General features: G+C 44.9%; 1 protein-coding gene across 3 annotated transcripts in view; it reads left to right on the top strand.

Annotated features, from left to right (window-relative positions):
* Positions 1 to 12,510, top strand: part of kcnip1b (Kv channel interacting protein 1 b) — a gene marked incomplete at both ends in the record, with an annotated part of 24,858 nt that extends 12,348 nt beyond the window's left edge. For 2 of the 3 annotated variants that reach the window (XM_084450107.1, XM_084450108.1), the window contains 7 exons: positions 9,090 to 9,214; positions 10,990 to 11,059; positions 11,148 to 11,218; positions 11,327 to 11,434; positions 11,829 to 11,933; positions 12,241 to 12,303; positions 12,463 to 12,510. In XM_084450107.1, the coding sequence (XP_084306233.1) occupies positions 9,090 to 9,214; positions 10,990 to 11,059; positions 11,148 to 11,218; positions 11,327 to 11,434; positions 11,829 to 11,933; positions 12,241 to 12,303; positions 12,463 to 12,510 (590 nt within the window). Of the gene's footprint in view, positions 1 to 3,541; positions 3,615 to 9,089; positions 9,215 to 10,989; positions 11,060 to 11,147; positions 11,219 to 11,326; positions 11,435 to 11,828; positions 11,934 to 12,240; positions 12,304 to 12,462 lie in introns of those variants that run through there. The other variant, XM_084450109.1, reaches the window with a different exon arrangement.
* Between the last annotated feature and the right edge of the window lie 864 nt (positions 12,511 to 13,374).

Here is a 13,374-nt window from a genome sequence, read left to right on the forward strand (position 1 = left end):
CACGCACACACACACACACACACACACACACACACACACACACACACACACACACACACATACATACAGACATATCTCTCCACCAACAAGAATCATTATATATTTGGTGGCCTGGACACTGCAGAACAGAACTTAGTATGTGCAGTATGGGAGGGCAGACAGACAAACCCTCCAGTCTTCCTTCTGCTTAAGAGAGGACAGACAAACCCTCCAGCCTTCCTTCTGTTGAAAAGAGGACTGACAGACAGGCCCGCGGAGGGGTATTGCGATATGTGGAAGGCGCCCACTCAGCGCGTCCCAGCTGCTCACTTCTGGGTCCAACCTAAATCAGCCTGATCCCTGTGTCTACGTAGCGGGTTACTATAGCTGGAAGCTAGCTAGCTGACTCATGACCGCTGTGTCACGTGGATGGTGCTTGGGTGCGGTGCTAGTAAAAAAGGTAGCTAGCTAGTAAGAATAGTACTAGTTCGCTAATAACAATAGTAGTTTTCTAATAAGAAAGCTAGCTAGCTAGTAATAAAGCTAGTAAGAATGCTAGTTAGTAGTTAGTAAGAAAGGTAGTAAGAAAGTAGCTAGCTAGTTAGCTACCTAGTAAGAACGCTAGCTAGAATGAACAGTAGCCATCTAAATATCTAAATTTGCTGTCTAAACTTGCACCCCTGTGGTCACGTCCAATGTGTTTGACCGAGCCAACCCTCCCTCAAATATATACCCTTTTTGAATAATGTTTCAAGTAAACAATCAAACACAAACTGGATACCATTTTGTGGTAGCCTGAAAGCCAGACTCTTCACGAAAAAAGTAGTTTTCATGATAGAGTTTGGACTTCCAGCTGTCCATTTCAAACGTTATAACAGACACTGCACACATACTTCCATGTGTCCTTTACGTTGGCTTAAGTATACGTTAAATACATCCACTAGAGGGCACTGCAGTGGTAAATGGACTGCACTTATATAACACTTTTATCCAAAGCCTCTCATTCACCCATTCACACACACATACACACACAATGACGGGAGCTCCCATGCACGGTGCTAGCCTGCTCACTGGGAGCAATTAGGGGTTCAGTGTCTTGCCCAAGGACACTTTGACATGAGACAGGAGAAGCCGGGATTCGAACCACTGACCCTACGATCATTGGACGACCCACTCTACCTCCTGAGCCACAGCTGCACCTGGTGTCATATGTTTGTGAGAACCAAATGTTCTCCACCATTTGTTTATCTCTGTGCCAGGGTGAAGTGACATCATATAGTTGTCTGAAGTTCATCATCAACTCGCACAGCCTGTCCTCCAAAATTTCCACCATTTCAATCCGTCGTTTTCAAAAGTGAAAGTTGTTTTCTTTGTTCTATTTTCTGCCAAGTGCCAGGTGTCAGCCACGTCTTGTTCTTCTTTTCTCTGTCGGGGTCCTCATTAGTTGAGTCAGCCGGGGCGCCAAGAGCACCAAAGCGCTTTCTCAGCTCCAAAACAAACTCTTTGTTAGTGATCTGACATTTCAGTTTGCTGATGTCGAGTTGCCTCTTTCGTTGACCCTGTTGTTTAACTTTCCTGAACTTCAGCTTGATGTTAGCTGTCACCAGGTAGTGGTCACTGTTGGCATCGGCACCACGGCAAACTCTAACATCTTGGAGGGACCTGCGGCACTTCCCATTGATTAGGATGTGATCAGTCTGGTTAGTTGTAAGACCTCCAAGTGAGTTTGTGTATGGTCTTGTGTGGGAAGATGGTACCATCAAATACGCAGTTGTTTTCAAGGAAGACGTCAACAAGGCACTCACCATTGTTGTTCCGCACACCACAGCCATGTCTCCCTATAGCTCTGTCACAGTTGTCATTATCGGGTCCAGCCTTGTATGATGGTCAGTTTGCAATAACACATTGTATGGTGGTCAATTTGCAATGTTTGGAATTGAAGTGAGCCCTGATCATTCTGTCACTCACAACTTCTACTACTATGAGAGCCACGCCATGTATGTGCTTGTTTTCATGCCCTGAATAGAGGACAACCGATCCTTCACTGGTTGTTTGGTGGCCCAAAACCAGTCCACTGACATTCACAGATTCCCAAAATATCCAGCCTGTACCTTTTCATCTCGCTGGTGACCTGGGCTAGTTTGCACGTCTCATACATGGTGGCGTATGTTCCATGTTCCAAGGCGGACCTTTGTTTTGGGCCCAAGTAGGCTCTCTGTCACATTCCTAGCTTCCAGAGGGATTTGACTAGGAGTGGTCATACTGTCAGAGCTTTTGCTCGAGTCTATTACAGGGCCCATGGCAACTGTAGAATTTATCTTAGTTTCTGTAAGGTTGTCTTTTTCCGGGGTTGAGTCCCCACGCCCAACCCCCAAACTGGAGGGTCAGGTGTTGCTTTTTCTCTGGCCTCTACCCTGAAACCTGCCCAGCTTGGTTGAGCCTGCTGGGGGGTGACCCCCCACCGGTATAGTCTTCTTGGTCACGGAGGCACACAAGCCTTCCCACCACGACAAGGTAGCAATACGGGGGAAGTATGATAATTATAATAAAATTAACACAGATTAAAAAGTATAATATCTACAGATATGTAATCTATGTATTAGCCTGTGATGCCCTCAGATCATGTTATTATGTTGTCTGTCAGTATAGGCATCGCTGGTCCCTGGAGCAAGACATCTCTCATAAATGGGGCAATAAAGTTTCGCAGCCACAGAAAATGTGTTTGTCTTACTTTTTACCTTTATATGGATATAGAGAAGCTACGTTCTGATGTTAGGAATAGCCCTCCACATTGGTAGGGTCATCTCAACCTTCCCGGTAATGAAGGCAGCCATCAGACAAGCAAGCAGATGAAGAAAAACAAGCAGCTATTTATACAACTCATTAGAGAGGTGGAAAGGCGGAGTGGGGGGGGGGGGGGGTAGAGGAGAGGGCGAGGGAGGGCGAGGGAAGGCGGGGGCGTTGCTGCATACAGTCCTGCAGACTGACCTGACCTCAATGACAGAGCTCATGTGATGATCTCATAGGGGAAACAGATACATGTTCGAACGCAGAGAGCAGGGCGCCTTGCATGCTCCCTCCATCTGCCTCCATTCACCAGTCTGGGGGTGTGAGCAACAATTACTGGCACTGCATAACAACGAGGAATGGAGAGAGAGAGATAGAGAGAGGGGGAGAGAGAGAGAGGGAGAGAGAGGGGAGAGAGAGGGGAAGGGAGGGAGGGAGGGAGGGACGCAGGGAGTTAAGCGAGGCAAAGAGAGGGGATGACAGAGGAGTGAAGCAGTGAGAGGTGGGAGGGGCACTGTGAAGGAGCAGTAGCAGCTTGTGTGCGTTTCGAGGGGTGGGGGGTGGGGGGGGGTTGAGCTATTTTTCAATCACTCTCAGAGCCGAGAGAAACAACGGTGGGGGAACAGAGGCACCTCTGCAGCGAGAGTCATCGAAAGAGAAGAGGAGAGAAGCACAAACCCTGTTCAGACAGGTAGAGGGAAGAGGAGAGACGGGGAGAAAGAGTGTAAGAATAGAGTGAAGAGGACTCCTCAGTCGGTTGTTTGAACAGGCTGGTTTCCACGGCGACAACATGGGCGCAGTTGTGGGCACATTGACCATGCAAACCAAGCAGAGGAGACCATCCAGAGGTAGGTCAACAACGAGGGGTGGGGGGGGGGTAGACAAAAACAGGGAGAGATGGAGAAATCTTAGAGACTCGGAGCAGACGATTGACTTGATGGGACATTGAAATGATAACTCCCATGAACTAATGGGTAAATGGCCATTTACCATGAGCAGACGACAAAAACCAGAGCACATGGCTGTCTCTGCTGTAACATTATAACATGGGTCATACATGTTATAAACACTATCAGTCCATTCTGGACTCCATTCCACCTGTTATACATATTTTCTCAGCCTTTCCTGTTACCCAAGCCATAGAGACCGAACAAGAAAGACAGAGACAGAACAAGACAGACAAATTCATGACGAGAGACACAATCACATATGGTATCTCTACTGAGAGAGAGAGATGGACAGAAAAAAATGGGATGTGGCTGAATGGTTCAAGTAACAAGTGTGGACAGAAAGGAAGAAGAAATGAGAGTGAAGCAGACAAACAGAGACAGAGACAGAGAGCATCTTCTGCTGCCCAAATCTGTGTTGTCTCCCCTGTGAGCTGTCCTGTTTTGGTCATGGTTGAAGGGTTATGTCACATTCACAGATAAAGACGCCCTTGAAAACAGACAGGGATCAGTATGTGTTTGTGTACAGTATGTGTGTGTGCGCGTACGCGTGTGTGTGTGTGTGTGCGTGCGCACGTTTGAACATGAACATGTGTGCATTAACAGTCCGCTCACATAGTATCAAACCTCTTCCTGTGCGCATGCTTACAAGCTCAGTTGCCATGGAGACTGGGTTGTGGGGGCACAGGAGGAGAAGATGAACAGTCAGGCCATTGGATGGATGATGAAGCGTGGAGCAGACACCCCCCCAGGGGAACAGTGACCCCACGATATCACATGAAGCGTGCTACCAGACCCACGTATCCCATAGCTGTGTACGCACGCTACACGCCATTGTTGCACGCCGTTGTCGTGCGCAGAGAATGGTAAATGGTAAATGGACTGCACTTATATAGCGCTTTTCCACCTTAGCGGCACTCAAAGCGCTTAACAATGGCCTCTCATTCATCCATTCACACACACATTCACACACTAATGGCGGTAGCTGCCATGCAAGGCGCTAACCTGCTCATTGGGAGAAGACGTGTTCTGTAGCTTCTGTTCTGGACCTACCTTTTTTTCTGGGTTGCTCTTCAGCACAATCAGGTTAGTTAGGGGCTGGGCCGGGCAGCTCTCGTTAGTCTTGGTGTGGTTCCCTGTGTATATTACCACATGGGATTTCGAATGATGGATGAGCTGTTATTTAGAACACAGTGTTCTGGTCTTCTTATACCAGAGCAGCATATCATGCGCATTATAAAAGTCAGCCTCTGAATCAAATTATGCTGATAGTCGTGGGGCGATTATTCTTGCATACATCATCTATCAGTCATTAGTGAGGATTGATCCTCTTGATTAAATCTCCAGCTGTAATTAACAATGGCTTTAGATCCTGCTTCCCAGAGGGCTGAGATGGCCGTGATTGGACAGCATGATGGCAGTCACTTCCTGATGGCCGTGTTTGGACAACATGGTGACAGTCACTTCCTGACATCCAGAGAGATGACAGAACGTCAGGTCCTTTCGCTTAGCACTCCATCACCCCTCCTTCACACAACAGGTGCTGATGAATATTCATTTAGTAGAGATATCATTGTCATTTTTTTTTCTCTACACTCAAAAAGCGGTGCAATATAGAAATGGATTTGTAACCGCAGAAGAACCTCCTGAAAACCCTCGGTTATATCCCAAAGAGAACTATTTTCAGCTGCTTAAGGTGCTGTTTGAGTTCTCTCTGACCTGGAAAGAGTTCTATATGAAGTTCTATATGGAATCCTACCAGCCTGAAAAAGGCTCTGCTGCATAAGGAACCTTTTTTCAGAGTGTTAGTGTAAACGTCCTCTGGCACATGTATCTGATTAGCTCATCCGTCTGTGTATTGATTAAGCAACTGGTCCAGATGAGTGAAGGGTTTGATCGATTATATACCTCTCCTACAGTAGCTTTTATATTAGATTGCCTGCATGAAATTTACTGCAGTCATGAAAATTATTGTCTTTAATTAAACAGGCCTTGTTTTAAGTAATATCGATAGCAGCTTCTCATAATTTTCCCTCGAGTTGAGACTATGTGTATTTGCAGTAATCAACATTTCTTAGCTTATCAGTAGTTGATTTTATTTAGCCTACAATTCACGTTACTGTATTTGTTTGATTTTGGTAAGTAGTATCCCAGATAGCAAGCGGATGTGTAATGATTCTGGGCCATATATGGGCCGGAACTAAGCCACAAGGGCCAGATCTGGCCTGTATATGGCCCAGATCCGCCTGCTATCTGGGATCAGTGCAGCATTCAGGTTGCGTATCCAGGTTAGACCCAGAACGAGGCTATCCCTCACCATCATGCTGGACCCGGTGTGATAACAGGGTTTCTACAGGAGTTTCTTGGGGGCAATATAACAACATGAAGATGAGCTTGAGATCATGAGGGAATAGGTTGCTACCACTGCCAGGGTTTATAGAGAGATGGAGGGAGAGATTGGAGGGCTTCAATGGATAAAAGCAAACAGCAGCATGAGGTGAAGAGGTGCATTGATGTGAATCAAAATAAAACCAAGAGAAAGGGAACATATGCCTCGGTAAAAAAAAGAAAAAAAGTTCAGATTTCCCAGCAGATGAACTGAGACTGAAATAGAAGAAATGCAGATCTATCTGTTAAAGTGAGTATGGTGAGCGTGTCCTTGGTAAGGATCTCTGGGGAGAGGCATGAGTATAGTACTCTTCCCTATCTCATCACCTCAACCCAAATTAGCTCATGTAAACGTAAATCTTACATCAGCAGACTGTGCATCTCGTGAGATTTGATCATGGGCCTGAATCAAACCATGTCTCCTGATAGTAAGAGCACGGACGCTTGAAACGTACAGATTACATTAATCAATCAATCAATCAATCAATCAAAGCTTTATTTATATAGCGCATTTCATACCCAGAGGCAACACAATGCGCTTTACAGAGAACAAGGGAGGTGGGCAGACATCCCACCCCTACATATTCCAGAGGGAAGCAAAAAAAACAGTAATCACCCGGGGGCCAGATAAGTGAGCTGTAAAAATTCTTCCCTGACCCCTCTCAACGAGGCGATCGAGCAAGCTCCTGGAGTATGTTTGTCTACCGGCTAAGAACATTTATAGAGCAATAAATAACATTAAATTACATTTCCAGAGTAAGAGAGGCTAATAACATCATAGGAGAGACATGGCAAACATTGGTGTAAGTCTGTGTGTGCATAAATGTGCCTGGGCCCAGATAGAGGCAGGGTCAGGGGTAGGATCGGGGTAGGAAAAGGATACGGACCCGGGTTAGGGTGAGGGGTAGGGGGTACTGGGCCCAGGCCTAAAGCCGGAAGTGGACTGTTGTATGTCTGTGTGTACGTGTGTGTGTGTTAACTAATTTGTTACGACATCTGCAGCAGACACAGGGGTATCTATCGGACTCAGGGTGGTCTGCTGGTGACAGTGGGGCATCCACTGGACCTGGATAGAAGATAGGAGGGAGAGAGAGAGGCACTAGGGAGAGATTAATGATCATGTTGAGGATGACTCGTTTTACTTGGAATTGAACTGTTAGGGATTTAGCAGACAGACATGGTCATATCTGCTCAGCGAGGGGTTTCAGGATGATTGTGCGTCGATTAGCCACCGTAAAGGAAGCAATTAACAATGGTAAGCAGCAGGAGCAACAGTAAACTCAATGATTCACCTCAAGGCACACTTGAGGTGTAGGTGGGTTTTGCACTTGCACCCGGGGCGACTGTAGCTCAGTTGGTAGAGCGGGTTGTTCAATGATCGAAGGGTCAGTGGTTCGAGTCCCAGCTCCGACTGTTCACATGTCGAAGTGTCCTTGAGCAAGACACCTAACCCCAAATTGCTCCCAATGAGCAGGTTAGCGCCTTGCATGGCAGCTACCGCCATTGGTGTGTGAATGTGTGTGTGAATGGGTGGATGAGAGGCCATTGTAAAGCGCTTTGAGTGCCTCTAAGGTGGAAAAGTGCTATATAAGTGCAGTACATTTACCATTTACCCATATGAGATACTGTTTAGACACAGAGGAGGAAACCCAGGCAGGTGCAGTGATCATCTGTGATGTCAAGTTCACGTTGGTGCTAATTAAGGCTATATCAATTGCTATATGATTATAATTTAATGATTACCATTCTGTGGGAGACTACCACAATGTTTAACTAGTCCTGTTAGTGAACAAGCCTTTGTTGGGCTTGGAACCACTGGACTTAGGTGGGAGTCTGAGAACAATGAAAGTGCTTCGGTCTAATGCATTTTGTAAATGGACTGTTCTACAAAACAAATGAGTAATGAGTTGCCTCTCAGCCTCTACAATACACACACATACAGGACAGACTTAAATCTCTCACTTGCATGAGAAACTTTGTAGTCACACATGTAAAACGTCCACCTTTGCAAAGGTTTTATTAAATATAATGGTATGCATCTGAAGAATAAAGCTACTATCTGTTATTCTTTTGCAGAAGACAAAAATGTCCCTCTCGTGATTCAGAGGTGAGCAGAGGCGCTTTTCCAAAAGAGTAACAGATACAGCAGTAGCAATGTTTCTTCAGATGCATAAAAGTTGATTCTGAAAGATGAGGGTCCCTCAGGCTCCCCTCTGTGAATGAATTACTGTGTCCTCCACTGTGCTTTGCAGTAGTCTCCCCTGCCTCATTTTAATTCCCTTTCACTCTCTCACAGTGGAGCGGACAGCTACAGCTGGACGCGCGTGTGTGTGTGTGTGTCTTCTGAGCTCAGCTGTGTGTTGGCCTGTTGTCTCTGTAAGCTAGTCTGAGAGTATTATGCAGTGGCTGGAGGCTGTCTAAGTCTAAAACATAAACCAAGCGAGGAAGTCAGTTCATCACATCATTACCCATGATCCATCTCTCTGGCACCAGATGCTTAGCACAAAGTTGCCATCCATAAAACCTCTCAATCCCTTGAGGAGAAATTGTATTTGTCATCCATCTGAACTCTTCTTCCTTCATCCTCCTCCTCTCTACTGTCTCTCATCCCCTTTCAATCGCAGCTCATCCTCTGCTGCCTTCGCTTTGCTCTGGGAATCTTTTCTAGAGGTTTCCAGCACACTATATCAACTTTTAACACTCATTTGAAGTTTATTTGGCATGACATGAATTAAATAGAATGAAATACTTATAATACTTCCAGCATTTCATTTGGTTACAGGCTGCCATCGTTTTTTAGCTTGTGCCATTATAGTGTCATCTTATTATTCTGTAGATTTAAATGTCTCTCTCTCTCTCTCTCTCTCTCTCTCTCTCTCCCTCTCTCTCTCTCCCTCCCTCCCTCCCTCCCTCCCTCCCTCTCTTCCTCCCTCTCTCTCTCTCTCCCTCTCTCTCTATCTCTATCTCTCCCCCCCTCCCTGTCTGTAGATAAGGTGGATGATGAGCTGGAGATGACTATGGTGTGTCACAGGCCAGAGGGCCTGGAGCAGCTGGAGGCTCAGACAAACTTCACCAAACAAGAGCTGCAGATTCTGTACCGTGGCTTCAAGAACGTATGTGTCTCTCCTTGTCTTTTATCACACCCTCCATCTTTCCAAACTCTTCGCCGGATCTATTCATCATTTCCCTATCGTCCTTCATCTTTTTGTCCTACTTTCTCAGTTCGCTCCCTCTACCACCCACCTTCCTCTGTTGCCTCTACTCAAGATTCAAGATGAGTTTATTCGCCATGTATACGACTCATACTGGGAATTTGACTAGGGTCGTGGGGTCATACCCTGATGGAGACGATAGGATAGGACATGGCTGGGTCCTGTCCTGCACCCTGTCCTATGTTGTCTCCATCAGTGTATGCCATGACCCTATTCAAATTGCTCTGTTGCCTCTACTCTTAACCAGTGTTCACGTTTCATCTCCTGTTTCTTTCATTTCTGGCTCAGATGTACTGTATACGTGCGTGTGTGTGTGTGTGTGTGTGTGTGTGTGTGTGTGTGTGTGTTTGTGTGTGTGTTTCACATTGTGCCTTCACCTCAAATACTACTAATAACACCGTATAGGACTGCAGTTAGAGCAAGCCTGTCATACACCATAGCAACATTTACGTGCTGTAATACAATAATACTATAATGCCAAAGGAGAATACAAAATGTACATTAACAGATTCTTGAGAGTCATTAAAACATTCCTAAAACTAGAACTCAGAGTTCTAGTACTCAGAGAGCACAGACCTCTGCCCATGAATACATCTAATGGCTCTGTGCATGCACACGTGTGCGAGAAGGACATGTTTGGTATCGCTGCCTTCATTGGCGCAAGCGCTTTTTGCCAGTCCAAATCCTGTGTCTGTGTGACAGTCCCATGTCAAGATATTTCACTCCTGAGCTAAGTCCAAAAAATGAATGGAGGTGAATAGCCGGCCCAGCCGTGTTTCGACGACTCGTGGACCCGCCCCGTGAACCCGCCCCGTGATTCAGATCCGCTCCAAAATTTAATGGGTTCTGAAACCCTATTTCCATTGTATGGTACCAGGTCAACTTGACTCAAATTCATTCGACTTTACTTGCTGTACTTTTGTCACTGTGCTTTCCACCGCAAAATCCTCTCCCCCTAAATATAACTGGTCATCACACTGCAGCAACGCTATGCGGGGTTTCCCTTCCTCGTGTACTCAAGATCGCAAAAGGGAATAAATATCACACATATAAACACAAACACAAAACTGCTTTCCTATATCAATTAATCTTGTATAAACTAAGATATTCTTTGGAAAAATACTGTTTTCTATGACGCAAATGTGTACCTTTATGCCAGTGTGGCATGGCACCATGCTTAGTGTGGTCCCGGGAGTCTCCCAAATGCAATAAATACCACATATATGAACACAAAACTGCTTTTCCTAGATAAATCTTGTATTAACTAAGATATCCACTGGAAATAAATATGTTTTCCCATGTATAGACATACAAGGATGAGGAGCTTATTTCGGGAGGCTTGGCGCCTTGACTTTCACTGAAGCAGGCTAGTACTCAGCGAGAGGCAATTCTCTCTGACCAATCAGCTGTCTGCAGTGTTTACTTGACCTTGTTACAACCGACAGAGCAAGTCCGCTTCTCCTCACCTCTACACGCCTTTTGTGAGGTGGAAAGCCCAAAAAAGCAAGTAAAGTAGAATAGAGTAGGTACTTTTTGGTCGAAATGGACACACACACACACATCTACACACACAAAGAGAGAGAGAGAGAGTGAGAGAGAGAGAGAGAGAGAGAGAGAGAGAGAGAGAGAGAGAGAGAGAGAGAGAGAGTGAGTAAACATCCTTTTATTTTCCACAGGAGTGTCCAAGTGGGGTTGTGAATGAGGATACGTTTAAACACATCTACGCACAGTTCTTCCCCCATGGAGGTACGGTGCCTGGTCCTCCTCCCCCTCATCTGATGCTCTCTGCATGGGACCAGCATGCCTCAGGCCTCTGTGTTCTGTTGTGTTTCAGATGCCAGTACCTACGCACATTACCTGTTCAACGCCTTTGACACTACAAACAATGGCTCGATTAAATTTGAGGTATAAAATAAACATTATAAAACGATCAAACAATCAGTGGAATTATTAGATGAATGATTATAATTCAAATTTAACATAAAATGATGTTTTGTTGTGTTTCTCTCTCAGGACTTTGTGATGGGTCTGTCCACGCTGCTGCGAGGAACATTGAGGCAGAAACTGGAGTGGACTTTTCATCTCTACGACATCAACAGAGATGGTTACATCAACAGGGAGGTCTGTGTCTAGCACATCTACACTAAGACACGATATCCTCGCAACTCAAACATTTTGAGGAAACCACCTAAAAAATTAACTTTAGAAGCTAAAATTATTATTTCTTTAGTTAAGTGCTTACATTTTTCATTGATGTGTCTCTAGGTAAAAACACATGCTATATAAAATCTATACCGTGTGAACAGAATTCAGTACCACAATAGTATTCAGCCTTTCAATTACCCGTTTCATAAAGGGAAAACAGCTTGCCTATGCAGACAGCACAGAAGGGCACAGGTCATAACAGTCAGGGTTGTAAATTAACTTGTTGGTTTACCAACCAACGTGTTCAAATGCATATTTACTCAGTAGTATTAGTTTATGTATCTAACATATTAGCATTTGTGTGTTTCAGGAGATGACTGAGATTGTGAGGGCCATTTACGACATGATGGGCAAATACACCTACCCTGCCCTCAAGGGCGATGTCCCTAAACAGCATGTGGATGCATTCTTCCAGGTGAATTCACTCACCATCATGAATAATGAGGTGCACCTGCACAGGGATTACAACTCAAATGTGCTGGTGAAGACTTTTTCAAGCCTGAAATCTATGGTTAAAACTGTACATTTAACCTGCCAAATGAAGTAATCCTTTTATTTTTTTACGGTTCTAGATAGGAATTGTTTAGGATGTGAAAACTAATTAATTTCTGACACAGCAGTGTAACCCAGTCCGCATACATATGGGCCACACATTGTTTACAGCATGGGAGGAAATCTTGATAAAGTAATGCATCTTGCTGTTATGTTTTATCTCCCTGCAGAAAATGGATAAAAACAAAGATGGCGTCGTGACTTTAGAGGAGTTTGTTGTAGCATGCCAGGAGGTATGTTTCTTTAGAGAGAGTATAGAAACCAAACATAAACTCATAGTATATGAAAGCACAGATATATGCGTGTGTCATTCTGTGGCTTGCAACACTGACATCTTGTGGTGAATCACTTTTAACTACAACATTGTGACTGTCCTGTTCTCCTCTTCTCAGGATGAAACCATGATGAGATCCATGCAGCTCTTTGAAAATGTGATGTAGGAAAGATGACAGGAGAGAGACAATTGGGAGACTGAAGTCTGCGCTAGTGTGTGTGTGTGTGTGTGTTTGTGTGTGTGTGTGTTTGTGTGTTTGTGTGTGTGTTTGTGTGTGTGCATGCATGTGTGCATGCATGTTTTTGTATGTGTGCGCATGTGTGCGCTTGAGTCTGAGTGTCAATGTTCGTGTGGATGAATGCACAGACACAGTGCACTAAAACTCTCTCATCTTCTTATCTTGTCAGCGTGTGTTTGCCAAATAATGTATCTGCCTGTCTACTTGCCTTCTCATGGATTGAACTCATATGAAGAGCTGGACCCATGCCCAACATGACCAGCTGAGAGAGCCTTGGACTGTCTAGTCTTTTAGCTGGGTGTAGGACTAATATGTTCTGGGCTGAAAGGCTCTAGCCACTGTGTGTTTGTAAATCTGCAGAGATCAACATGCTTCACCGACTGGTGTGTGACACACCTGACGACCCAGAACTGGCACTGCACTCCTCCTTTCTTCTACTTATCCCCTCTTCTATGAGGAAATGCGCCCCCTACTTGCGAGGGGCTGAAACCACGCCAGCAGGGCCATTTCTTTTGTCTCAGTCGTTTTTGCCAAAATACCTGTAGATTGCATGTTTGAGCTAGATGAATCAGATTGCTCTTTCCAAACATTTGCTTGATCAGGACCTATAAACTTGTATTTAATTCATGCATCTAATGATTGATTTCTTCAGTGATATGACATGCATATCTTCTTATTTATTCATAAATGTTGTTTATAGTATATGATTATGAGGTTGTCCTGTATTGTTTGTTTTACGTGTTGTGTAGTTTTCACTGTTGTGATAACCTTTGACCTTCTGTGTTGTCTTTG

This window comes from Borostomias antarcticus (assembly GCF_949987555.1).
Source record: "Borostomias antarcticus genome assembly, chromosome: 15".
NCBI classification, from domain to species: domain Eukaryota; kingdom Metazoa; phylum Chordata; class Actinopteri; order Stomiiformes; family Stomiidae; genus Borostomias; species Borostomias antarcticus.